The sequence below is a fragment of the Taudactylus pleione genome, unplaced genomic scaffold (assembly GCF_031769625.1).
Source record: "Taudactylus pleione unplaced genomic scaffold, aTauple2 ptg000349l, whole genome shotgun sequence".
Taxonomy (NCBI): domain Eukaryota; kingdom Metazoa; phylum Chordata; class Amphibia; order Anura; family Myobatrachidae; genus Taudactylus; species Taudactylus pleione.
In genome coordinates this window covers 1,312,670-1,340,657 of record NW_028284750.1, presented here as the reverse complement: position 1 = coordinate 1,340,657, position 27,988 = coordinate 1,312,670, and the positions used below count along the sequence as shown (strand labels likewise).

At 45.4% G+C, this 27,988-nt stretch overlaps 1 protein-coding gene across 7 annotated transcripts in view; it reads left to right on the top strand.

Moving 5' to 3' along the window:
- The first annotated feature begins 13,330 nt into the window (after positions 1-13,330).
- ARHGAP26 (Rho GTPase activating protein 26) overlaps positions 13,331-27,988 on the top strand; it is a 629,130-nt gene continuing 614,472 nt past the window's right edge. For 6 of the 7 annotated variants that reach the window (XM_088444111.1, XM_088444115.1, XM_088444112.1 and 3 more), the window contains exon 1: positions 13,331-13,912. In XM_088444111.1, the coding sequence (XP_088300237.1) occupies positions 13,759-13,912 (154 nt within the window). In that variant the 5' untranslated portion in view covers positions 13,331-13,758. The remainder of the gene's footprint in view (positions 13,913-27,988) is intronic. The other variant, XM_088444117.1, reaches the window with a different exon arrangement.

Sequence of the window (27,988 nt, the reverse complement as noted above, 5' to 3'; positions counted from 1 at the left end):
TTGACATTCATTATCTCGACATTCATAGTATGCACACCAGAGTGTCCAATGTCTTGATTTTGACATGGTTAAAATTGCGAAATCTGAAAACTACATATAATACAAAGGAATGTGAAATTCTGCACACGTATCATAATAATGTTCGTGTTAACCCCGTATTTTTTATTTTCATAGATATTATTCCAATGGAAATCGGGGGTGCTGCAAATCAACAAAAAAATATTGGAATAATTACAGAAGAAGAGAAAGAAAAGATTTGTCTTCCTATATGGTGTACTTATTGTAACTAATAAAATCCAATTCTTTTGAATAACCATGATTGGAGTATTTGTCTATTCTGTTAATGGCAATATTGTTATATAAAGGGTACTATCAACACGTACATTGACATTTAGTTAGAATTATATTGAAACTAAGTGCCACATAACACAGTGGAATATACTGCTATTTATTAATTATATGCATATTAAATAGAGGGGATAATGGAAATCTACTAATATCCCTTCACTGTGAATAGAGTGCATATTTTATTAATCAACGCAGTAGCTCTGCAATACTAATACTCATCCCAACAGAGCATGGACATCTACTATATTACCAATAAGAAATAAATTCACACGGCGGGTTTCTTCTTTTTGATTTTATTATCACATCTTTATTACTAACAGTTTCACAATTACTTTTTCTTTTCATTTTTTATCTATATTTCGCTGGAACCTATTCCAATTGGAATTTTTAATGTATATCCAATAAAGAATTGAATTTTATTAAATTCAATAAGTGCGCCATATAGGAAGACAAATCTTTTCTTTCTCTTCTTCTGTGATTATTCCGAAATCTGAAAACTGTCCACATGGACAAAATGTCGACATTAGTGTTAGGGTTGAACTCCAGTGACATGCAGTATATGTCGTCACAATTGGGATCATCTGTATTTATACATATACACTATCTTTCTAAATTAGGAGCAGATCACCTTATGCTCTCACCTACCAGTTCCCTGCCGTTGGCACAGAGGGGGCAGTAGAAATAGGAAGTTCTTGTACTAATCCTGATATGTATCTTAGTCCCTTAGTTATACATCTAATTACCCAATTTAAATGAATGTTGATATACTTATCATCGTATTTACATCTGATATTCAGGGCTTGATTCAGCAAGGATCGATATTGCGATCGCAACAGCAATGATGCACACAGTCTGGCTGCGAAGATATGCTAATGATTGCAATCGCAATGCAATGCCCACCTCACCTTACATCGTAATATTTAGCACAACTGCGACCCCATAGGTAACATTGAGTACAATCAGAGCCTCACGCACACTCGCACAAGCCCTGACCTTACTCAGAAATTGCTAACCTCATAACACGCAATGAAAGCCCAAGCTGCGTATGGCATCGCAGTGGCTAATTTATGCACGCCCCGGCAACAGCGTTCAAACTGGCACACCTGCATTTCACCGACCACCCCCGTCACCACCCCCAAATGGTAGTTCCTGTCAATCACTCTGCAATGGGTCTGCATAGTCACTGATCGCAGTGGAGTGTTCGTGCACTGCCGTGCATACGCAGAACGCAACAATCGGCCAACTGCGTGCGTAATCGCAATAGCGATCCTTGCTGAATCAGGGCCTCAGTGATTATATGTATGCTTCTGTTATATGGTTTGCTATGTATGAAATATTTTTCAATTAACTGATGTCTGCAACAATTTCTGTCGATACTTTGTAATGATCTGCTAAATTAGAGATATCTCCTGAACTGCAACAATATTTGTTTTAATCTGAGCTGCTTAAACTGTCGCAATGTACTAAATATATTAGCTGTTGAAAATAAGCAAGGTGATCTCGCCCAATTTAAATTTTGGACTATAGCATTGGTGATATAATTGGATTACTGTAACAGCAGGTGTCCATGTGGAGACTAGGGGGGCAATCCAATTACCCGCGAATACACCGCAGGTGCGAGTTAGCGTGGTAACAAAAGCCTGAACTCGTTTAAAACTGCTCGCAGCCTCATAGGGCTGCGGACAAAAATGAGCAAATTCGGCTGAGAGCAGGCTGTGAGGAGTGCAAGTTGCGGTGTCGCCATTTTAATGCTGTAGCAACAGCAACTGACACTTTTTTTTCCCCATCAATAAATTTTATATTGAAAATTTTCAGAGAAAAAAAAAATTGGGATACAGAAAGAAGAGAAGGGGGCAAGGAGGGGTTAAACAAACAGAAAAAAAGAAAAATATAACAATGCAAATTATAAAGCAGCAACAGGACATCCATAAATATCCAACAGTTACTACAGTATAAAAATCTAGCAGACTAGACATCTGAGTCTCCCGAGGGAGGTTCATTTAAATTACCAGGGGAGGATGGGTCTAGAGGACTAAGTCTCGTAGAAGATGCACCTCTGCCTTCAGTGACATAGATATGCCATGGGTACCACTTCACAATAGGAGAAGACGGAGCCATAGAATAACTAGTATCCCTAGTCTCCATTTCAAAATGGAATTGGGTTTTTGTAATAACTTTGGCAAATGGGGGGGGGGGGGGGGGAGGAGACTTCCAATGTATAGTGGCCCTAGCGGAAATTAAAATATGACCAAGAACATAACGAGCAGATTTGGGAATAGAGAGAGGGTACTAGTGTGAGAGGGCTAGAGAGGGAACTAGAGGTAATGTGAGGCCGAGAACTTCCCTTATGAGGGAAAATACTTCTGTCCAAAAAGGGCACAGAGAGGGGCATTCCCAGAAAATATGAAAAATCGTGCCTTCAGAGTGGCAAAGACGCCAGCAAAATTTAGAAACTGTAGGCCATATCGTATGTAGTCTAGAAGGGGTCAAATATAATCTGTTTAGGAGTTTAATATGCATTTCAGTGTGATTAGTGCATTTAGATAGGGAGAAAGAAGACAAATGAATAGATTCCCATTGTTTAAATGTAAAAGAGCGTTGGAGATCAGCCTCCCAACGAAGCTGAACAGAAGATTTGGTCATCAGATCTGCAGGGGATAACAGTAAATACCAGAAGGATATGGCCCCATTAGAGGAGGATCTAGATAACCTATTTAGAATCTGGTTTGGTGCTGTCTGAAACGAGGCAGGGCCAATATTTAATTGAGCTATCCAATGTTGAAGTTGGAGATAATAAAACCAGGCCGATGGGCCCAATTTAAATTTGGCACATAAATCAGAAAACAATAAAAGAGAGGACGGGGAAAAAAGATCTGCCAGGGACTTAATACCCAATCGCATCCAATAAGACATATGAAGATTGGGAAACAAACTATCCAATGCTTGGAGGGATACGGTCCTAGTAGGGAGAGTAAAGTTAAAGTGAGTCGGGTGCCTAATATCCCATATCTTTAGGGTATCAAGGGCAGACTTGGGGAGTAATGGGAATTGTGGTCGTAAATGTTTAGGTAACCATAGAAGGTCCGATAAAGGAAATCCTTGAAAAAGGGCACCCTCCTGGTCCACCCAGGGCTTAGTGTGGGGAGGGAGAAACCAATCACAAAACTGGGAGAGGAGGGCTGCTTCGTGGTATCTAATTAGGTCAGGTAGGGTAAGGCCTCCCTGTCATCTAGAGCGAATCATGTTGCTATAGGCAGGGCCGGATTATCAATGGGCCGGGTGGAGCTGCAGCTCCAGGCCGCCCATCAAAATAGGCCCACAGCAGAATCGGCTGTGCTGCTGAAGCCAGGTTTTTTTATTTTTTTCTACTGCCGCACCAGCCTGCCTGCCAGCGGCCGACCGAATCTTTGCCCACTGAGATCCCGCCACCCGCTATTCAAACGCCAGTGAACCAGAGATGAGACGCGGAGGAAGGCATCACTAACTGTCCCTCAATGCTTCCTCCGCGCCGCGCGATTTTGGGAGTGCCGCTCCCACCACCACATCCCCGCTAAGCAGGAACTTATCTCTGGGAAGGGGACAGGGCCAGCTGACTGGGTTCCTGATTCTGTCTCTCCAGTATCAATCTTGCAGTGCAGCTGAGACGCTGACTGCTGATCAGGAATGTCCTGTGGTTGCTGATCACTGAGCCTCAGTCAGTGCTTCTGTAAGGTATGCAACCTCTGACAAAAATTATTGTTCTTTTTATCTAGTTTTATAAATGTGTGGATAATGTGTTGTGTATGTACATAGAGAGAGATACTGTTTGTGTGTGTGTGTGTGATATATATATATATATATATATATAATATGTGTATATATATATATATATATATATATTTATATTAGTTTGACTACCAAGCCAGCTCTGTCTCCCCCCCTGCTCAGCCCCACCATCTTTCTGCTGGCCTCCTCCAGAACTGCCCCCCCCCCCAACTTCACTGTGACTCCATGCATCCCACTCCCTGCCATGTCTCCATCCTGATCCCCCATCTACCCCTTCGCGGCTCCTTCACAACACACCCCGGGCTCCCTTAGTTACTCCAGCAAAGGCCCTATCCAAAGGCTGGGAACAGTTGGGGTTTGTACATTAAGAACATGTGATAGCCTTACACAACTATTATGTATATATGCATAAATGAATATATATATGTATATTATATATGTGTATGTGTTCACCATTACGTGCTATAGCCCATCTTTTAAACTATAGGGGGTAGTGACTTATTCAAAATGAACAGGTTCCATAGAAAACACTATAGCCAATAGATCTTGCTGTGTTAAGATGTAGCTAGGGGATCGGAAACGCCGATCCGCCGGTCGGAAATGCTGACCGGCGTTCATCGATGTTATACGATCCGTCACAGGATCGATGAATTTCTACATGTTATATGTCACCGATCTATCATTTTTTGATCGCGATCGGCATATCTGTGAAATCCAACATGTTGGATTTCAGCGATCCTGCGATGCCGGGTTGCAAGATCGCTATAACTCGATGGTTTGTCGCAGATGTATGGGGCCCTTGAGTTTCTGTTCTTTGGCACAAACACTGGCAGGTCTGTGAGCAGAGAGGATGGTGCTGTGCTGGCAGGGTGAACCTCGCTGACACAGAGCGGGGACAATCCTGTTGGACCATGCCTACCCCTGCCATATTCAGTCAGACTCTAGATGTCCTTTCTCTGTGAAGCGGCACAGATAGGGCTGCTTTGTCCTACCCCTTTCTGCTCCTCACTCATGCCCCAGTTGTGAACATTCTCTGGCTCCATTCTGTCATGGATTTAAAGTAAGTATGGGGAGTGTGGTACCCTCAGGGGCACATACTTGGGCAAATTTTTACACTTTTATCCTCCACCACCCCGTTTACCCTCACTCACTGCTGTCAGTGAGCCACAAGCTGGCATTGCATTTGATGCCCTGCAAAACAGCTGTGAGTGGGTGGGGGTTCTAACTTGGATTGAGATAGAAAATCCCCTGATAAAATGGGTTTCATTGTGGCATAATGTGTATTAGTGACACTACAATGTGGCATAATGTGTGTTGTGGGGGCACCACAATGTGGCATTGTGTATTGGGGACATTACAATGTGGCATAATGTATATCGGTGGGCTCTATAATCTGCATCGGGGGCACTAGGATGTAAAACAATGTGACATAGTGTGTTCCGGGGGTACTAAAATGTGGTATAAGGCCTGATTCTGAGTCAGATGGAGAAGCGCATGCAGGAGCGTCTATTGGTGGTCTTCCACCTGCCACTTTATACAAATGTCACTACAAACTGTTTCCCTTGTCTACATTCGTGCTGCCGAATGCAATATCAAGCGCCCATGCACGCTGTAATACAGAGTGGTGCATCCATATACACCACCATCAGTCGCACCACCCCTATGGCAGGTGCAGTTTCTCCGTCTGACCATGGCCTCCTGTGCCTGCGGCTGAGCGTCTGCGTACACAGCCAATCTCACTGACACTCGCGTAACACGCCCGTTACACAAACCGGTTTGTGTGCATTTCTTTCCACCTCCCAGTCACCACACAGGATCACCCATCACTTTTCCCTGATACTGTGGGTCTCAATCACAAAAGCACCATTTGTATGCATACACACAGTGTGCCGCATGACAGTAGGCAGCTGGTGCTAGCCACACCCCCTGTGTAGATCTCACACCCACAGCACTGGTCACCCTCGCTCTCCACATGGTAGTCAGATCCCCACCATGCTGGCCACACCTTCTGCGGCAGCACAAATAGGCCCATCAGAAAGGTCAGCTCCAGGCCCATGTAGACCTTAATCTGGCACTGGCTATAGGCCATTCTGGGAGCTCTACATTTCCATACATAAGACAGTATCAGTCTCCGCATTTGCTGTAGCATCTTACGGGGTATTGCATATGGGATAGCACGGAACAGGTACATCAGTTTAGGCAGTAACATCATCTTGAATGCCACTAGGCGGCCTAACCAGGAGACCTCGTGATTCATCCAGACATTGGCTAAAGTTGTCAGCTGTATCAGCAAAGGGGTATAATTAACGATGTGAACATTATGGATAGAAGAGGGGATATAAATACCTAGATAGGATAGGGAAGAGTCCTTCCAAGAAAAAGGAAAACGTCCCTTCAGGGATTGAAGAATTGAAGGGGGAATGTTGATAGGTAAGGCTTCTGTTTTAGTTGTATTCAATTTGTAATAGGAGGCAGCACTATAGCTGTTTAAAATATTATGGAGGGGAATCAATGAGGTCTCCGGGTCAGTTACAAATATAAAACATCGTCTGCAAAGAGACAATTTATGAGAGGTGTTGCCTACCGAAAGACCAGGGAAATCAATAGATGAACGGGTCATTTGAGCAAGGGGTTCTATAGCCAATACAAAAATTAGTGGAGAAAGAGGGCACCCCTGCCTAGTACCGTTAGCTATCTGGAAAGATGATGAGAGGAAACAGTTACTAAAAATCTGGGCTGAAGGGCCTATATAAAGAGCATTAATGGAGCTGAGGATATTGCCTTAAAGTCCAAACCTGCATAACACCTGGCGCATATAGTCCCAATGGAGTCTATAAAATGATTTTTCAGCGTCTAGTGATAGAAGTAATGGTAATTTGTTATATGAGGCCCATTCCACCAAATCCAGAATCCTACGGGTATTGTCGGGAGCCTGACGTCCAGAAACGAAGCCCACCTGGTCAGAGTGTATTAACTGAGGAAGCAGTGGGTTCAGACGGTTAGCTATTAATTTAGCATAGATTTTAATGTCCGTGTTAAGGCGTGCTATAGGTCTATCATTTTTACATTCGGAGGGGTCCTTGCCCGGCTTCGGGATAGTCACAATTTGTGCCTCCACCATTTCGGCTAGAAAGGAGCCAGTCTTGGAAGCCTCCAAATATAGTTGTAGAAGGATTGGGGAAAGGACTCCTCCGAATTCAGAGTAAAAAGAATTATAAAGCCATCTGGGCCAGGGGCCTTTCCCTTAGGGAGTTGTCAGATTACAAACTGTATCTCCTCCAGTGACCAGGGGGCGTTTAAAGACGCCAGGCTACTTGCGTCTAGTGTAGGAAAGGACAAATTATCTAAAAAAAGAGGAAATAATAGGGGTTGTGGGTTGAGGAATAGAAGGGTCCTCTGACAGATTATATAGTTTTGCATAGTATTCCGAAAACAAATTGGCAATATCAAGGGGGTTAAGGCACCTGGAACCGGAGGGGGAGAGAAGGTATTTGATTCTATTTCGGGCTTGTTGGCCGCGGAGTTTACGAGCAAGAAGGCGAGAAGCTTTATTCCCGGCAGTATAAAACTTATGACGTAAACGGGTAAGGGCTGAGAGCATGAACAATTTTTGGAGCTGCTATCGGACCTCTTGCAATTGTTTACGCAACATCCTAGTTGGGTGGGCCTGATACTGAGATCCCAAAGATCGAAGGGTAGACTCTAAATCGCTCTGTGGGCCTGATTCAGAGCCGGACGCTCTAAACAAGCGCCCGCTCTGAATCAGGGCGTTTTTTTTTTTTTGCAAAGCGGCCTTTTGGACGCTCCCATAGCTGTGGGTTCCCACCCACACCTTATGCGAGCGTCCATGATGATGATCGCGATGGTCAAGACCATCGCGACCATCGGGCTTGCGACGATACCCTGCGGTAGGGTCTCGGTGACCGCAAGCCCTGGAGTGATTTTGGCTCTATCAGAGCCAAAATCACTCACACTGACATCACTAGTGATGTCAGTGGGGCCGGACCCAGACGGTAGGCGTTCCCATGGAAACGCCTCCGTCTGGCAGCCACGCCCCCAACACACCCACCAAAGGGGGCGTGCTGTCACTCACCATCAACAGCACGCCCCCTTTGGTGTGAGACCCATAACGACAGCTACTCGGTCTAGGAAAATGCATTTAGCTCAGCCATTAAAGCAACAAAAAAGTTTGTATATATCCAGGAAATCTTCATCCAACCTGGGTCCACTCCGACTGAAAAGGAGGATTTGGAGAATATGATGCAATAGAGATGGGAATTTTCCATTCTGACAGCAGTTTAGCGCCAGCCTCTAGAGATGATATGACGAATGTAGAGCCAGCCTTCCGTAATAAGAGCTTCACCGGGAAACCCCAGCGGTATTGAATATCATTATCCCAGAGAGCCTTAGTAATGGGCTGGAGAGATCTGCGTTTGTTGATGTTGTGGATCGAGAGATCTGGGAAGAGTTGGAGACTATTAAGAACCTCTGTATTTTCTGCCATCCGTGCAGCTCTGAGGACATCCTCCTTAATATGGAAGAAATTAAGGCGTAGCAGAACATCGCGGGGGGAACTGCCAGGGGCTGTGCGGGGCTTAGGAAGGCGATGGATACGGTCAATTAGCAGGTCACGGACCTCAGCAGACGGTAATAATTTCTGGAAAAGGGTCAGAGCAAAGTCCTGGAGACCATCATTAAGCACAGACTCTGGGACACCTCTTATCTTGATATTATTTCTCCTAGATCTGTCCTCCAAGTCAGCGAGTTTATCCTTGACCGCTGTTAACTCCGTTAAGACAGAATTGTGAGAAGTGACAAGGTCATTATGGGAGGACACAAGTTCTTGCATCTTTATTTCCAAATGATTAGTGCGGTCACCCACATTCGTTACCTCAGCAGATAGTTGTTTAACAGAGGATTGGAAATCGGAGGTGAGGGCTGTCCGAAACGACTGGAGCATCTGATGGAGCATACGAACTGTAAGCGGTGCATCAATAGGAGGGTCCAGGCTGGTCGTAAGATTAGATAGAGAATTAGCCATAGAGATGGACGCTACCAAGGTCTTCACAGCAGATACAGCATCAGGGGTTTTTTGTGAGACGAATTTAATAGGAGGAGCAAGGGTAGAAAGGCTGCCTCGTTTGGCAGGCATGAAGGTCTTCAGAGGTCTGAGGTACGGATGTCAGAAAAGGAAAAGTTACCCTTTAAATGGTTTAGAGATGCTGGATTCTTGTATCACATAGGCTAGAAAAGCATATATATCGGCAAATAGGTATGTAGTATTATACTGTATCTCACATTAGGAAGGCATTAGTAGCTGAGATTCCATCAGGAGAGCAGGAGCTGCAGTGGTCGCATGGGGGAGGGTAGAAAGTATCACTGGAACAGCATGGAAATGCAGGGGGTCACAGCCTTTCAGGAAGGCAAATGGGAAATACACAGTCAATCACCAACCTGGTTGTAGAAATAGAAAGGAGACATGAGAGCCATTAACAGCTGGCAGGAGCTGGCAGGGTCCCAGGAGACAGCGTCCAGGCACACTGAGAGCAGGCTGTCAATCAAAATGGCGGCCCCCGTCGATCCCCAGGGATAACTGCACCATCCAGGGAGGAGACACTTCTGAATAGGGGGTGTCCGGGCTCCTTTAGTCAGGAGCAGAGGTAGTGCGTTGGGAATGCAGCGTGGTCGCGGCGATGACGTCATGCAGGCAGGGCTCCAAAACTTAGCACGCGGCTTCTGGAGGTTGACTAGGCCGCAAATTACCGGGTCCCGCAGAGCCGCAGCAAAGTCCGGAAATCGGAGCAGGAGGAGAGCGGGCACACCAGGGAGGTGAAGGGAAACGTTTGGGAGGAGAAGGGCCGCGGTATATTGCCTTTGAAGGCGCGGAGGTTAGGCGCTCCTAATAAATGCTGCTGCCCAGGAAACCAGTCAGGCCACACCCCCAGCAACTGACACTCTTTGCAGGTAACTGGATTGACTCATTCTTCTCCAATCACATTATAACCTAACTGTACCCTTTTTTTTTCTTTTACATTTTTGTCACAATACGCATGTGTTTATGTAAGCAATTTTTTTATTTATTAAAAGTTATGTTTTATTATTTTCAAAAGAGTGAACCACAAACGAGTTTTCTTTCTTTTTCTTGCTATGTATACTATGGGCAGATTTAGGGATTTATCAAGCAGTGAAACACTGATACCCCTTTTACACCAGAGCTAAAAAACCCGGGTTATTGCAGGGTTAAGCCAGGTAGCTCCTTGGTGTAAAAGTGGCCAGGTTTGGATGCCCGCGTTGAATGACCTGGCAATCCAACCCAGGTAACTTGCAGGGTTTTACACGGGAACAACCTGTGAAACCCTGCAGTGTAAACGGGTTCCCCGGATCATTCGACCCAGCTCCCGTTTACAGCATGGGGACTTCCGGGTTTCTCGGAGCTTGGAGATGATATCATCTCCAAGTACCGGGAGAAGTGTTCCATTGCACCCGTGTGTAGTGAGAAAGGCACCGATCCGGGAATAACCTCGGGTCAGACCCAGGATTTAGGTGTAAAAGCAGTATTAGTGAAGCGGACCAGTGGAGAAGTTGTCCATGGCAACAAATCAGCTTTGAAGTAACATTTCTTAAGTACAGTCTATAAAATAACAGGTAGGAGCTGATTGGTTGCCATGGGCAACTACTCCACTGGTCGCCTTCTCTAAGTTTTTCACTGCTTGATAATTAGCCATGGTGTTTACCGCGTGGGTAAAGCTAAAGGTTTAACGCCCCAAACTATTTAAATATTAGGGCCTCATTTATCAACAAGTTTTATCATTCACAACAAGTGATAAAACTTGCTGCGTATGATAAATGGTGCTGCAGCCAATCAGCTCCTGTCATTTTTCCAACAGATCACAGTTGGGAGCTGATTGGCTGGAGCAACATTATCATACACAATGAGTTTTATCACTCGTTGTGAATAATAAAACTCGTTGATAAATGAGGCCCCTAGATTTACCTTGTGCGTTAAACCTGCAGCTAACACGCGTTAACTCATACATTTTGCGTTAAGCACCTGAGGCTGTGAGGAAAAATCTGCGTTAAGGGCACCCTCCTGGGCTTAACGAGCAGGATATCGGCATTCAATTGGTTAGCACAAGGCAGTGCAATTAGCTGCGGGTAAACCTCCCGGCTAATTCAAACTGTCCCTAAATGTCAACATTTTGAATGCAGACATGACTGATCCTGCTTTTATACTGAAATTCAGGGTCTGACCCGGAGGTTGGAACAGGGTTCCAATCTGGATCAGATCCGGAATTTCCCCGGCGCCGACCCAGGATATTCCTGAGTTGGCGCTGTTCACACCACAGCAGGGTTTGCAGAGACCCAACTTTTCCGGCGTTGAAGCGGACGCTTGGAGATGACGTCATCTCCAAGCGCCACTGAAGCCAGCCAATCAGCAGGCATGCGGCACGATCCAGGTCACCATGACCCGGATCGCGCCATTTTCACTGTGTTAGACCTCGCAAGTTACCTTGGTTGTATTGCCGGGTCATCCAACCCTGTCCCCTTTTACACCAAGGAGCTACCTGGGTTAACTCTGCAATAACCCGGGTTTTAGCTCTGGTGTAAAAGGGGTTTTACTGTACGTATCCCTAAATTAGAGATGAGCGGGTTCGGATCTCAGAGATCTGTACCCACCCGAATTTCGGGGATCCGGGGCGATCCGAGCAAAGCCCTCACCCGAGGCAAAACCTCACGACCCCGCTGTCGAGTCGCGAGGTTTTGGTTTGAGCGGTCTTAACGCTGATTGGCTGAGAGAGCCGTCTGTCACGGCTCAGCCAATCAGCGTTAAGCCCATTGAAAACAGCACAAAGGAGAAAAAGAAGATGGCGCCCGTTATCCCCCACCACCTGACACCGCCGACACCCCCCGCTGCCGACACCCCCACAGGCAGCATTCCCGCTGCCGACACTCCTGCAATGCTGCACAACGTACTGAGGACACCGTCAGCGACACCCACACTGCCGATACCGCTGACACTCCCACACTGAGGACACCGCCAGCACCCCCGCTCTGCCGACACCCTGCATTGAGAACACCCCTGCACTGCCAACACAGTCAGCAAACCTGCACTAAAGACACCGCTGGCACCCCCGCACTGCTGACACAGCCAGCAAACCTGCACTAAAGACACCGCTGGCACCCCCGCACTGCCGACACAGCCAGCAAACCTGCACTAAGACACTGCTGGCACCCCTGCACTGCCGACATCACCGGTACCCTTCACTGAGGACACTGCCAGCACCGCCATTCCATGTACGGAGGACACCGTCAGCAACCCCGCTCTGCCAACACTGCTGTCACAGTAAGTGCACTATTGGTGTATCCAACCCACACTGTATCAGTGTTGGAAATTAGAAACTGAACTGTCACATGTTAGTGCCACCCACTGTGTCACTTAGCTTAGTCAGCCAGCTAGATGGATGCAACCTTTTGGCCTTAACTAGATGAAGCAAATACTATTGTGAGATGGTTAAAATTGGTTGGAAATTACTGGAAATAAAGCTTATTGAGGTTAATTATACTCCAGGAACAAAAATAGGCCCATTTTATGTGATTTTAGCTGTTTTTATGATTTTTTAAAAAAAAATCCAGATCCAAACCCAAAACACAAAAACAAAACACGGAGATGAGGTTTTGGCAAAACCAAACCAGATCCAAAACCAGGGGGGATACAGAGCCAAAACACGAGGGTCAGTGCACATCTCTACCCTTAATAGACATGCCACCATGATAAACACATGAACACCTACCCTCCAACATGACCCCTTACTTCCACCAGGTACAAAATGCGCTGCTCCTGGACTTTCCACCTCATTTATAATTGCAGTCACCTCACCTGTGCTGACTAGTTAATTGATGAGAAGTGTTTCAACACAGGTGATGGCAATTATCAATTAGGAGGGAAATCCAGGAGCAGCCAGAGCCTCTTGTACCGAAGGGGTCATGTTGCAGGGTCTGTGAAAATCAGTTTTGCTGCTGTCAGTGTCACTTGTAGCTGAGGAGATCACACATGGAACATGCCATTCAGTGTTACAGGAAAGCACAACAGTATGTGGGACAGAACCATCCCGTGACCCTCCCAGGAACAATACACTGGACATGTATGTGTCACAGGACAGGTCACTAGTAGCCATACACATAGACAGGGCGAGCAGGTAATAATCAGCCACAGCAGCGCCACTTATAATAATTGGGCCGGGTTATTAGGGAAGTGGGCGTTGCAGGGCGGCTGTCAGAGCCCGGGATGGGTGGGAGGTGACTCGGCCGCCTCAGTGGGAGGCGGCGGACAGTGTCCATGAGATCATAGGGCCTTATCTGAGTGAGGCCCCCTCTGCTTCTCTTCTCCCCCTGCCTCCAATAAGAGAGCGGGGAGCCGGATGCCATCACAGCCCGTGTTACCTCATCCACCCCAGCAGCAGCGGCTGCCCGCTCCCTGAGCTCCTCCCAGTGCAGGGGGGAACTTTCAATGACTGCACCTCCCCGGCTGTCCTACCAGCAGCACCATGTCCTGAGCCTTCTCCGGTCTCCGCATTTCCATGCATTGCTAGTAGTTGGTTTGTAATCGTCTGGTGTCATTGCTGCTGCTCCTCCACAGAGCGGAAGATGGGATTGCCCCCACTGGAGTTCAGTGATTGCTACTTGGACAGCCCGCATTTCAGGGAGAGGCTGAAATCGCACGAAACTGAGCTGGACAAGACCAACAAGTTCATTAAAGAGCTGATCAAGGATGGGAAGTCCCTGGTGGCAGCGCATAAAAGTAAGTGTTTGCCCTTGGCTGGCAGCTGCTCTGTGCCTAGGGCAGGCTGACACCTACTGCTGCAGGAGATGGAGATGATGGGCACATCCTCTGCTGGTCAGTCACTACAAGTAACTGTACAGAGCCAGCTGTCAGTCTGGGCTGCTATCAGGGAAATTATGTGGATGGATCCTGGATAGTTCTTTGGGTTACGTGTGTGTGTAGATTATTACTCATTTTTAATAGTATGTAAAGCATTTTATATTTGTCTTAAACAGTAATGGTTAAATCTGATTCACTGTTGGCTGTAAAACAGCAGAAAATAACATTAGACAACATTTCCCTGTACAACACTGCAGCCAGGCTATTCTTTCTAAGGAAGCATTGCTGTAGCTAATAGCACTGCTCACCTGGGCTGCAACCACATCCCTTACACATTCCTTCAGTGCACAGCATAGCCACCCCTAGCCTGTAGCCTGTTCTTATTAAAGATGATGGTATACCTATATTTTGTCACATGGGTCTGTTTCATTTGCAAGTTGTGATAATGTAATATGTTTTGTATCTTGTGATATTTACACAACATGCTTTATTGTGACATAAACTTGCATTCATACATCTGTATGTGTATATATAAACTTGCATTCGTGTGTGTGTATGTATATATATATATATATATATATATATGTGTGTGTGTGATCATTTTTGCTTATGCCCATCCATAAAAATGTATTCAAAACAAGAGTTCCATCTACCGCAGTATGTCGTTCTGTAGGTTTGATGTATCAGTGTCTAAAAATAATTCCTGGGGTGGTGATTCAGCTGCAGAACACAGCATGAAGGGACTGTAGTTGTAGTGTGAGAGTATACAATTGCTTTTTGAAGCTAGTGGGTTTTGTGTATGATCACTTTGGTCTATCAATCATGACCCCACCTACAGGGGATATTTTGGGAAAATGGCACTTTGATATACTACTCTCTCTTATTTACCTGTGTTTCTGTAAGTCTAGATAGCTTTACTCACAAGATTGCATAAACAGGAACCAAATGATGACTTTTGGAACGCAATACCGGTACAGTGTTTATTATTGTCACTGTAAAACTCATATTTACTTTTCAGCTCTATTTTAATAATGTGTTTTTAAAACAAACAAAACAAAATAGAATCTGTCCTTCCTGAAGGTATCTATCCTTTTAATGATCTGCTTAATTAGAAGATCATTTACATGAAAAATGGTGGTAAAAGTTCTACTTGATTGATTAAATCCCTGCATACATGTAGCTGGCAGTGTATATTACCCAATTGGTAATTGACTTATCTCTAATGGAAAATAGATAATGAAAGCAAATGTCTGTCTGGTTGCTATGGTTTTGCTACTCCTTCTCAGCAATGCTCATAAATAACCTTTTACTATTCATTTGGAGTCCATGGTTTACCTTAAAGTACAGCTGTGACTTGGGTAGGGGGTGTGGTTATTTGTTATATTACTCCTAGTGAATTGTTTTACAAGTGAGTTAATCTATATTGCTGGGTAGGTAATTATACTATTTCAACAGATAGAAATACTGAAAACATGGCCTGTTGGGACTACTTGGGGGCCACTGAGAACCACTGTCCTAGTCCACTAAACCTGTTACCCAATGCCTCGAAAAACATCTAAATATGGCGACCAATGCACAAATAGTTATACACTGCTACCAAGTTGAGCTTCTATCTCTGCTCTCTTGCGGACTGGCTTCCTCCATAGGCCTACTGTAGCTATTATAAGCTGAACTTAAGCTGAGTGAGCAGTAGGATATTTCTCAACCATTTTAACAATTTAAGAAAAATGTATGGTTCTCTATGCACATTTCTGCCCTTATGCATTGATGAACATTTAAAGAAAAAGAGAATGTAAACCTAAAGTATATGTATTGATGGGGTATAGCGTCTATAAACAGCCTTATCATGCCCAAGCATACAGAGAATGCAGGTAGTTTGAGGATATAAAATGTAGGGTTTGCATCATGGATTGTATAACCAATCCCATTAGTCGTAGTTCTCTGCTGCATGTTTGTTACCTGTGTCGCTTTACAAACAGAGGATCCTTGCATGTCTGTTGCTTGTTTGTAAACCTTTGTGTTTTTCTATGAGATGTGCCAGTACTTTATATAACCTACTAGAGGACATACAGTACATGTAATGGACTTATGAGCGGCTCTGAATCAGGCCCTAAGCGGCCGCTCGTTCGCTTCGAGCGATGTTTGCCCAACTGCGCATGCGTACGGATCGTTATACGCATGCGCGAACCAGTCAGTGCGGTCGAAATTCATGTGCTCGCAAAATAGCGAATGCCTGATAATTTGAGTGACAGAGGCGTATGTGAGTGGTAACCGGGGAAGGTGCTTGAGAAACGGGGCGTGGAGATCCGAACGCAGGCGTGCTTAAAGGTCAAAACCGGCGTTTTATGGGTGTGCATAATTAATACAGCAGCTTCATTGACCACGTCACTGGGTTATTTTATAGCCAGAACTGTTCGCAAGATTGTGGTAGCAAAAACCAACCACAAGAATAGCGAGCAGTTCATACGCTGGTCGATGTACTCGATTTAATCTAACAAATAGCGGACATGACGTAGGATGCGAGCGGCCAGGGGGCGTATTTTTCCAAAAAATGACCGCAAGTTTTGTTCGCTCGTTCAGACCTAGAGGCGTGAACAGACCGCAAAGAGCGAACAGTTCATTTGAATAGCCACCCCTATTTTCTGGACGAGCGAGCGCTAATTGCATCCGGCTCTGAATCAGGCCCTTAGTTTTTGTGAAGAATATTATGTAACAGTGATGCTATTAATTTCACTCCAATTCCAAGGTCTTCAATATGTGTGTGCGGAAGGGCTATTCTCTTTTAACACTACACTATGTAATCTGTGCACAATGTTCCCTGCACAAAAGCTGCATCAGATACTGTACTTCAGTCCTATATAACAGTCTTCTTCAGAGTGGAGGGAAACAATAGCTTATATTACAGGTTCTCAAACTCTGTCCTCAGGACTCCAAACAGTGCATGATTTCCAGGTCTCCTTACAGAATCGCAAGTGAAATAATTAACTCCACGTGTGGATCTTTTAAAATGGTTCAGTGAGTAATGACTGCACCTGTGCACCTGCTGGGTGACCTGGAAAACGTGACCTGTGTGTGGTCTCGAGGACTGAGTTTGAGAATCACTGGCTTATATTGTATCTAATGTATGTGTTCCCCATTCTGTATGGTAGTGACTGTTGTATGTGGACACATCTGTACATCTCATCTATCCTCCATGCCCTACAATTCGTGCCACACAACACCTGAGCTCCGCGTTCCTCGTTAGCGCCGAGCATCTTTCGTGTGACTTTTTACTTTCAAATGCATCTTATTTATGCAGTGATACAAATAGATGGCACAAGCCACTTCTGCTGCTAAAAATGATATGCAGCATGCCTAGTTCTGTGTGTGACTGCTAGGGGTGTATTTTGCATGTGAAATGCTACGTTACAGTGTCAGTGGCTGTAACACTGTAATTTAGCGTTTTGTATGCAGATACACGCACAGAGAACATAGGCATGTTGCATATCTTTTTAATTAGCAGAAGCTGTTTGTGCCATCTATTTGCATCACTGTGTGAATAAGATGCATTTGAAGGTAAAAAGACGCTCGGTGCTACCTAGTCACGGCATGGCGCGATTAGAAGGGCTGTTTAACGCACAAGGAGGCTAGATGTATGAGGACACATCTATGTTTGAGTTTCAAAATTGCTTTCCATTAATCTTTTACTAAAAAAAATAATTTCATATGTGTTTGTAGCATACTGGGAGAGATGTACTAAGCCTTGGAGAGAGAGAGTACCAACCAATCAACTCCTAACTGTCACTTTACAGGCTGAATTTCCAAAATGACAGGAGCTGATTGGTTGGTACTTTATCTCTATCCAAGGCTTAGTGAATAGGCCCCTTTTATCTCTCTCCATTCTATCGCTCTCAAGGCTTAGTACATCACCCCCACTGTACAGTAGTGTCCTGCATAAAGAAGTAAAATAATGCCACTTTTACATTAAAGTCTCAGGTCTGATCCTGATCTCCCCATGCTAATAGGATAGAAGGACTCGGGATACCTGTTTCCACTTAGCCCTACCTGGGTTTTTCCTAGTTAAAACCCTGCTAGCTATCAGGGTTGGATTATCGGGACACTGACCCCGGGGTTGATCCATTTCCACTGACAAAAATCCTGGGTTCATGCGTGGGATTTTGAGGTCAGTGGACAAGGGCTATTGGTGTAAGGCTACAGATGTGTCCTCAGCAGTTTCTACTGATTAAACTGATATGCAACATGCCTATGTTCTCTATGCATCTGCAAGTGTATCTGCATGTGAAATGTTATGTTAGTTACACTGTCAGCGGCTGTAACGTAGCATTTCGCATGCAGATACACCTGCAGACGCTCTGCACTACCGAGGCACACGGAGCTCCCGTGTTGTGTGGCGCGACTTGTAGCGCATGGTGGATAGATGTATGTGGACACATCTGTATAAGGGCATCACTAAAACCACTTTCAGACCAAAATTCTGGCTCTGACCCAGGTTATTGAACACTGTTTCAACCCATGTCACAGATGCTCAGACCCCTTTCACACTGCACCTTGGCCCAAGGTTATTCCCGGTCATCACCGTTAACACTGCACCAGTGTTTGCCAAACTTCTTTGCAGCAGGCCTCTGCATCCACAGCCAATCAGCAACTTTTAACTTAACCTGGGTTGAATAACCCAGGTCCCCCCTTTCAGTCTGCATTGTATCCAGGTCGGTCCTGGGTTCGATCCTGGTGACCAGGGTTGAAGTCCCAGGACACACAACCTAGGTTGACCCTATCACACCAAACAAGGACCTGGGTTGCCCTAGCAATATCCAGGGTCAAAAGCTTTGTGTGAAAGGGGTATAACTATAGTGAAACAGTTTAGTTAAAAATCAGGGTGTGTTTTCCTTATTCCAGCTTGATAAATGCATCAGTGCAAACTGTCTTGGAGTTAAAATAGTGGTTCCTAATCAGTCTTTTAAGACATTTGTTTCTCACAAGCGAATACAATCTTAACAGGGAATAACATCAGGAATTTATGCAATAAAGATTAATATGAACTATTTTAATTAATGATATTGTTCACTTTGGTTTTCATGAACAATTGGTGTGTCCAGGGGAAAACATTAATGTATGTACAGGCTTCTATGATGCCATACAATACTATGGTGTCCATCCTATTAGCCGCGATGATCTTGCCAGTGTGAGTCATCCTGGCAATGGCTGCACTTTACGGCATCTCTGATTCGCTGTTTTTTGCTCGCAGCCCATAGGGCTCCGAGAAAAACTCATTGAATTTGGGCTCTGAACGTGCCGCGAAGGGTGTCTGTCTGCTGGCGTTTTAACGCAGTCTCCACGGCAACTCGCGCCCTTCGCACATAATAGGATTGACCCCTATGTAACTAGAGCTCTGATTTCAGCGGTACTTGTTGCAGTCTCTCAGCTGCTTATCCTTTTATCTGCCTCACGCTGCTCAGTGTCTCTCCCCCCTCCCCAAAGCTCCAACTGTCACCCCTCCAACTGCTTTTATTTATTTTAATAAATTTTAGAATGGTGCTGGCATCTCTGCCCTTTTCCAAAATGACCTAATTTGGGTAGGATCTCGCTAGCCGCAAAATGGCTATCATCAGAATGGCCTGTAATGTAATCATTTGTGACCACAGAATATTATCTGTGGATGGGACAGGTCTTTTAGTGATACCTCACAGCTGCAGGGTATCGCACCCTCTCTTGGACTTCTTATTTTCTGCCTTATCTCCGCTGCATAATACGAAGGAGTACGGCAATACAGTCTGCACCACGTACTCTCCTCCTCTTCTCCCTCTGCGGGTTCTAGCCTATCAGGTAGGGTTATAAATAGCATGTGGGGCAATTTGGTGATAGTGTGGCTGATCGGCACGTGCGGACATTTCGGGCAGAGTGATATAGGATTGTGGTGGTTATTGCAGCAAGGTAAAGATCTTACATTGCACCTAAATAAATTGTGTGGTTCTGCTGTATCCAGCATGTGAGCAAACATCCGTGTCCTTTTGGTGCATCCTCTGGGCCTAATTCAGAGCCGGACGCTATTTGCGGACGCTCGTTCAGAAAAGGGGCTGGCTATTTAAATTAAGCGCTCGTTCTTTGCGGTCTGTTGACGCCTCTATGTCTGAACGAGCGAACGAAACATGCGCTCACTATTTTGGAAAAAACGACCCCTGGCCGCTCGCATCCTACGTCATCTCTGCTATTTATTTGATTAATCGAGTACATCAAAAGGCGTATGAACTGCTCGCAGTGCTTGTGGTTGGATTTTCCTACCGCAATCATGCGAGCATTTCAGGCTAAAAGACAACCAAGTGACGTGGTCAATGACTCTGCTTTGTTAATTATGCACACCCTTAAAACGCCCATTTTGACCGTTTGGCACGCCTGCGTTCGGATCTCCACTCCCCCGTTTTCAAGCACCTTCCCCTGTTACCACCCACAAACGCCTCATCCTGTCACTCAAATTGGCAGGCACTCACTATTTGCGAGCACACGATTTTCGACCGCACTGACTGGTTCGCGCATGCGTACTAAAACCCATACGCATGCACAGATGAGCGAACGAGCGGCCGCTTACGAGCGGCTCTGAATCAGGCCCTCTGTTCCTTCTGTCATGGTACCTGGGAGTGGTACCTTAAATGATGTAGTTAAATTGCCGGCCGCTGGAATCCCGCCGCCCGGCAAAATGCCAACATTGATATCCTGAAGGAGATCAGGATAACGGCATCTGCATCCCGAACACTGGAATCCCGAGTGTTTGGACCTTGGTAAGTATCGTAGTTTCCCCGGGGATGGGGGGTTAGGTTTAAGCACCCCTTGGGGAGGGTTAGGCTATGGGGAGGGGGGTTAGGCACCCCTCGGGGGAGATTAGGTTTAGGCACCAAAGAGGGAGCCTTAGTGTTGGCAGGGGGGGAGGTGGGGGAGGGGTAGGCATAGTATACTTTCCACCCCTGTCGGGATCTTCAGCGTTCAGGCTTCCGGCATCAAGATTTCATACCGATTCCCCTTTTAGGTCAGTCGGTCATTTGAAATATTCTTCCATCCTACCAACTACCGCATGTGATGTTCTCATAGCTTTGAGATTAGTCCTTAAGACAAGAAAGTACTGCCGAACATGTATTGTTCCTTGGGAACTGGGGGCCTGATTCACAGCCGGACGCTCTGCCAGAGCTATCGCTCTGGATCAGGGCTGGGCATTTTTTTTTTTTCTTCAGAACGGCCTCCTGGCCGCTCGCATAGCTGTAGCGAGCAGCCAGGAAGATGGTCGCGATAGTCAAGACCATCGGGCTTGTGACAAGACCCTTGTGGTAGGGTGTCGTTGCCGCAAGCCCCAGAGAGATTTCGGCTCTCTCGGAGCCGAAATCTCTCCCACTGACATCACTCGTGATGTCAGTGGGGCCGCCCCCAAACGAAGGCGTTTACATGGGAACGCCTCCGTTTGGGCAGCAACTCCCCCTGCCCACCCACCAAAGGGGGCGTGCTGTCACTCAACATCGACAGCACGCCCCCTTTGGTACGAGACCCGGAGCAATGGTTTGCCCGTCGCTATCTGGGTCTCGCGCATGCGTACGACGGAGTCGTCTCAGTCGTGCGCATGCGCACTGGGCCACCATCGACCCGCTTGCGAGCGCATAGCGCTCGCGAGCGGGTCTGAATCAGGCCCTGGGTTTGCTATAGATCGGTTCTGATAACTTGACAAGTGAAGAGGTTTGTGACTGGTTTCTTATTGGTAGGAATGTATTATAGTTGTTCAGCCATAGAGATGTCTTGCTGATCATGAAGGTGGTATTCTTAAATTCTTAACTATATAAGGCACAATTTTCTCACGGGGAGATGTATCAAACTTTAGAGAGAGATCGAATGGAGATAAAGTACCAACCAATCAATGTTTAATTGTAATTTTTTATAGGCTGTTTGGAAAATGAATAAGTTGGTTGGTATTTTATCGCTCTCCACGTTTTGATACATCTTCCCCCTAAGAAGCGTTGATTTACATTTTTGTTGCAGCTTTTACATCTGATGCTTGAGACCCTGCAGGAAATGACTGCTATTACATGCCAGTATGTGAGCCTGTTCAAAGAGGTTATAGAAGTGAGAAAAGGGAAGCAAAATGTGTTGAAATGTATGTTGATCAACTTCTCTTGTGTCAATTTATTTTAATATTGCACAATAAAGACCATGCACAGATTGTAGTAGACTTAACCATGTCTCTTATAAATATTCTCACTGTACAGGTTGAGTCTCCCATATCCAAATATTCCGAAATACAGAATAATTTTGGCATGACCTGAGATAATTAAATTTTTGATGGTTCAATGTACACAAACTTTGTCTATGGCACAAATTATTAAAAACATTGTATACAATTACCTTCAGGCTGTGTATAAGGTGTATACGAATCATAAATGAATTTCATTTCTGTACACAAACTTTGCTTGAGCCACAAAATTATTGAAAATATTGTATAAAATTACCTGCAGGCTGTGTGTATAAGGTGTATATAACACATACATGCATTCTGTGTGTATATTGGGGTCCCATTCCCAAGATATTTCATTATGATTTGCAAATATTCCAAAATACGGAATATTCCGTTATCCAACATACCCCTGGTCCCAAGCATTTTGGATATGGGACACTCAGCCTGTATATGCCAAAATGAGTTTTAACCATTCAGTGTTGATTTATTCAGTTGAAAGCAGAGGGAGTGGAGATTTACAAAGAGATAATCTATATGAAGAAACTTTGGCCTTTTACTGCAACCTATGATGAAACACGGACAGGCAGTGGCTGGACATGACCTGTCTTCTCCTGTCCACTTTCTTCCTAATGTTGTGTTAAGGGGAAAGGGACTGTTTACATACTTGGTACTTTCTCCATGGGCAGAATTTGTCAGCTACAGTATAAGCAGCCATGTACAATGAGCCTTATGAAACCTGCAGTGTGCTCAATAACACTGTCTTGTGTCTGTATAGATGAGGACATCTTTATTGAATGCATTAACTTCATGTAATGAAAAATGTGCTTGGGTAAGCCAGAAAAATACTTTTTTTTTCATTTTATTTGCTCTTTCAATTCTGTCAGCTGTGACTAAATAAAAAAATAAATAATAAAAAAACCAAAACTGTACTTCCGTATCTTTGCGGCCCCCGCTAATTAACTTACTTAGCCACTACGTAAGGTACTGTACTGCTTGCAATACTGACTCTTGCTAATGTATTTCGATGCCGCGCTCTACTGTATTTCTGTGCCGACGACTCGAGATATATGTATGTATGTATGTATGTATGTTTTGTCCCCCACTGCTCTGTCCCCATTTTGTGCCCCCCCGCGTTGTTTGTGGTACTAATACAAGTCAGGCTTACCTTTCTTTAGCCGCCGAACACTCGTCGCATATGACCAGCCAAACAAACTCGCCCCCACATATTACGTAAGTAGCGTAGCCAGCAGGGGGCCGCAAAGATATGGAAGTACCAAAAAAATGTTAAAATCCTCAATAGCACCCACTGAGATGTTATCAGTCTGATAACTGCTTTTTTTTATTATTTTGAGTAGTGTGAATGTTTTTCATTACTACCCCTTTTACACCACAGCTAAAACCTGGGTTATTGCCGGGTTAACCCCAGTTGCTTCTAGGTGTAAAAGGGGCTAGGGTTGAATTCCCGGATCGTATGACCCGGCAATCCAGCCATTGTAGTTTGCAGGGTTTAACACTGGAACACGACCTTTGTAAAAAAGCTTGTTCGACCTGGGTTCCGTTTACAGAATGGTGATTTCTGGATTTTCCGGCACTTGGTGACCTCTCCAAGCATCGGCGGACCAGTTCCCACTACACCTGTGTGAAAGGTGCCGTTCGCCCATACACACATGCAGATGCAACGATATGTCTTTCAGATGATCGGCTGTGCTGCAGAGCTGACCAGATAGATCTGTGAACGACGTTGTTCACCAACATATCGGGTGTGCAGAATTGCCGATGTACTCACAATATATTGTTCGGATTATCAGACAGGATACCTAGTTTTCTTACCACAGGGACCAATTTGTTACCTTGAGGTTTTATTTATTTATTTTTCTGTTTATTTGCTAAATAATGATAATACTTATGCTGGCCATACACTGTCAGATAAAAATATCTGTCTGACCGACAGACCAATTTAAAAGCAACAGATATCTTGCCCATACACTGACAGATAAAAATCTGTCTGACCAACAGACCAATTTAAAAGCAACAGATATCTTGCCCATACACTGACAGATATTTTAACACAACCAACAGATTTTTTCAAACAAAAATCTGCCAGGCTCTGACATATTTTTGTTCCCTCACAGGGGAGGGACAAAAGAATTTGCACTTTAGCAACTATAAAATATGCTGACCCCCATTTTCAAGTACCCCAAATTTGCTGGGCATAGTTATTTTCGCCCCCCAAAAATTCTAAATGCTCTTCTGCATCACTTTCTTCAAAGTCGCATTTATGCACTTGCCGCGGCAATTATAAACCACGACTTCGTTCAGTAGTTATAAATGGGGGACCCATAGTGATCCCCCATGTCTAAACATCTTTAGGGGGGTCCCTAGAATATTTCCCGAAAATTCCCGTTTTTGTTGAACCTGTAAAAAAAAGTAGCAAATATTTACAAAACAAAATGACATAAGGTCCCCCCCAAAAGGCAAACCAGCCCCAGGCTTGCCAGCCAGTGGTGGTTTCTAAAAATACGGGGAACAAAATGTGTAGGGTTCCACCGTATTTTAGAAACCAACACCAGGCTGCAGGCACTAGTGCTGGTTTTTAAATATAGGGGGCAAAAACGAAGTGGGGGTACCCCCTATATTTAAGACCAGCACCAGACCCAACCGACCGGGGTGTAATGCCACAGCCCGGAGACCCAATCACCGGGGCTCCAGGTCCAAAGCATTACACCCCAAGTCGGTCAGCGCAAGCCGGTGATCTCGGGGGAGTTGGGGACCCCCCAAAAAAGGGTCCCCCCTCTCCCGAGCACCACAGGCTTACGCTGAAGCCTGGGGCTCATCCCCATACCCCTGGAGCGGTGGGTATGGGGGTAATAGGGGGGTCAAATGTAGTACTATTGTACTTTACAGTGGAACTACAAGTGCCAGCATGCCTGCCATTTTGCACTTGTGGAACTACAAGTGCCAGCAGACATGCGGCACGTGTAATTTCACTGTAAAATAAATAGGCAAAAAAAATCCAAAACACACACACCGTGCCCAGTATAAGTTTATTACATACACCTACCCATTCACACATACTTACCTATACCAGATGTTCTATCCCCTTCTCCACGTAGAATATCCAAAAAAAATGGGCCTACAAAGAAAGATTTCATACTCCCCTACATCCAGCGCTGGTCTCCGCAGTCCATCCATGGGTGTTTAAAAACAAAAAAACGTTCTTACCCGATCCACGGAACACAGCTATATGTATGTGTGTTGTCACACATACACATAGCTCCCGAATGGCAGCTCTCGTGAGCCAATCAGCGGCAGCGCTCGCTGTAGAGCGCCCGCTGATTGGCTCCGGCAACTGACAGTTCCCACGTGGGCTGAGTCACACCACGTGGGAACTGTCAGTAGCCGGAGCCAATCAGCAGGCGCTCTACAGTCAGCGCGACCGCTGATTGGCTCACGGGACTGCAATGTCAGAACAGCACTGTCTTACCAAACTACTCACTGCCTAGACTTCAACTAATCTATGACGCCGGAAGTGAACAGCGTCTACCTGGAAGTTCGTCGGCTCAGCTCTGCAGTCGCTGGGGATAGAAAGGTGAGTGCATGCACATGCAGAGAACTGGGGGAAAAGTTGGTCGCTCGGGCAGTGACCGCATACACCGCCCGATGCGGCCGACTACAAACTTGCAAATATCGCATCAGTCCGACATGCTGGTCGATTCGGCATGCCAGACCGATCGATATTTTGATCTTGGTCGCCCCCACACACAGTACAATTATCGGGGCGATCCGCGGATATCGGCAGGATCGCCCCGATAATTGTATAGTGTATGGCCAGCATTACAAATTACTTAGTGAATTATCCTAAATTAGGAAAACGAAAACTTTAGGGGCCTGGATTCCCGGACTAGAGGTGTCACCAGGAAGCCTAGCCATGGGAGTGTCCAAAACTGCAATGAGGTTACAGTCCGTTAATATTTCAAGCCATTTTTTTTTTTTTTAACTACTCCAATAAAGAGCCCTTATGCAGTCTTATATGCTAACCCAGAGCCACTTATCGCACACATATATATACACACCAGCCTAGAGCCCCCTCATACTCATATATATATATATATGCGCCTGGCATGCCCACTTCCACCTAGTGGGCATCCCCTCCCACCACCCCCAAGACCCTCACAACTATGTGCCCTCCTTACTGGGTTAGTTTTCATTCTAGCACCCAACACCTGTCACAACCCGTGCAGTTCCACTATCCTTTCTGGGGTGTCACTCTCTGTTCTGGTGGATCTAGCGCACTAAGCATTCAGCAGTTGGCGCACTAACGATTCAGCAGTTTGTGTGCTAGAAGCACCAGAGCAGAGAGCAACACCCCAGGCAGGAGAGAGGACAGCAGGGGTTTTAACAGGTGAGGATGCTAGAATGAACACTGCTTGGCAACATTTGACCCAGTCTACGCCCAATGTACATGTACTAGGTTCCCGCTAGAGTGCGAACAGGGCACTGGGGGTGCCGGTAGGGAGCGAAAACAGTTTCTGCAAGGTTTTCGCTCGGATGACGTCATTTTCGCCGCTTTTACTTTTACACCGTATTCAATTTGAAAACTTTTCGCCGGTGCGAAAAGTTATCACCAAGGAATGGGTGGCGAAAAAAAGTGCAGAATTGGGGTTTTGGGGTGCAACATTTCGGAAAACACCCTGCAACCTTCAGACAGTCCCCCAAAGGTAAACTGTGTCAAATTTTTTAAAAAAAAAACCTCAGAAGACCCCAAAAAAAGTACTTTAATTTTGGGGGCGAAAAAAAAATTTTGGGGTACAAAGTTAAAAACTAGCGAACTACAATCTAGGGGGGTCGCCAAGTATGCCCCAGGTGTTTTTTTCATTGCAGGAGTTTGCGGCAGGAGAATTTTTCACGTTTTTTTAAAACATCACTTTAGCAACTTTTAAATATGCTCACCCCCATTTTCAAGTACCCCAAATTTGCTGGGACTACTTATTTTCAGCAAAAAAACTTGTAAATACTATTCTTCACCACCTTCCCAAATCCCCAAAATAGCAGCTATTGAGCCCATTTAAAGACCCCCAAAAACCTTCAGCAGGGCTAATCGGGGGTATCCAGAGTGATCCCCCATGTCAGAGCATCTTTTTGGGGGTGTTAGGGTGATTTCCCAAAAAATCAGCGTAGTTTTCGCTGATTTCACATTCTCTGGGTGCCGTTTTCGGCGATTTCATATTGAATACGTGTATAATCGGGGGCGCGCGCGATACTTTTTCGCCATCAAAAGCTCTGATGTGCGGCAAAAACTTCGACACGCATAGATGGCGATGTTTTCGTTTCATATTGAATACCCCTGTATGCATGCCTGAGAAGGATGTGGGGATGGGGAGGGGCGTATCCTTGGGTTTGAAGGTGATCTTTTTCCTGGTGGGATGATGTGAGTAAAGGAGGTGGCTGCATAGTCACTTTTTCGCAGTTCCTTCAATAGGAGGTGGCTATTTGACGCTGTCATGTTGTCACAGCTAATCCAATTGTCTTGGGTGTTGCTGCTGCTAACGTCTAATGCTGGGTATACACTGGCAGATATATTGACCAATATATTGTGTGTGCGTCTGTCAATGTGTACCACCGATATGTCTGTGATCTACGTCGTTGAGACATATTGCGTCGACTGTGCTGCACAGACGATGGCAGATATATCTGCACATTGTGCTGTGTGTATGGGCGGTCAGGTTGCTGGGGAGGGGGAGCGACTGGACCCCAGGCCTAATGGCAGATGTTTGTTCAGTGTGTGTGAA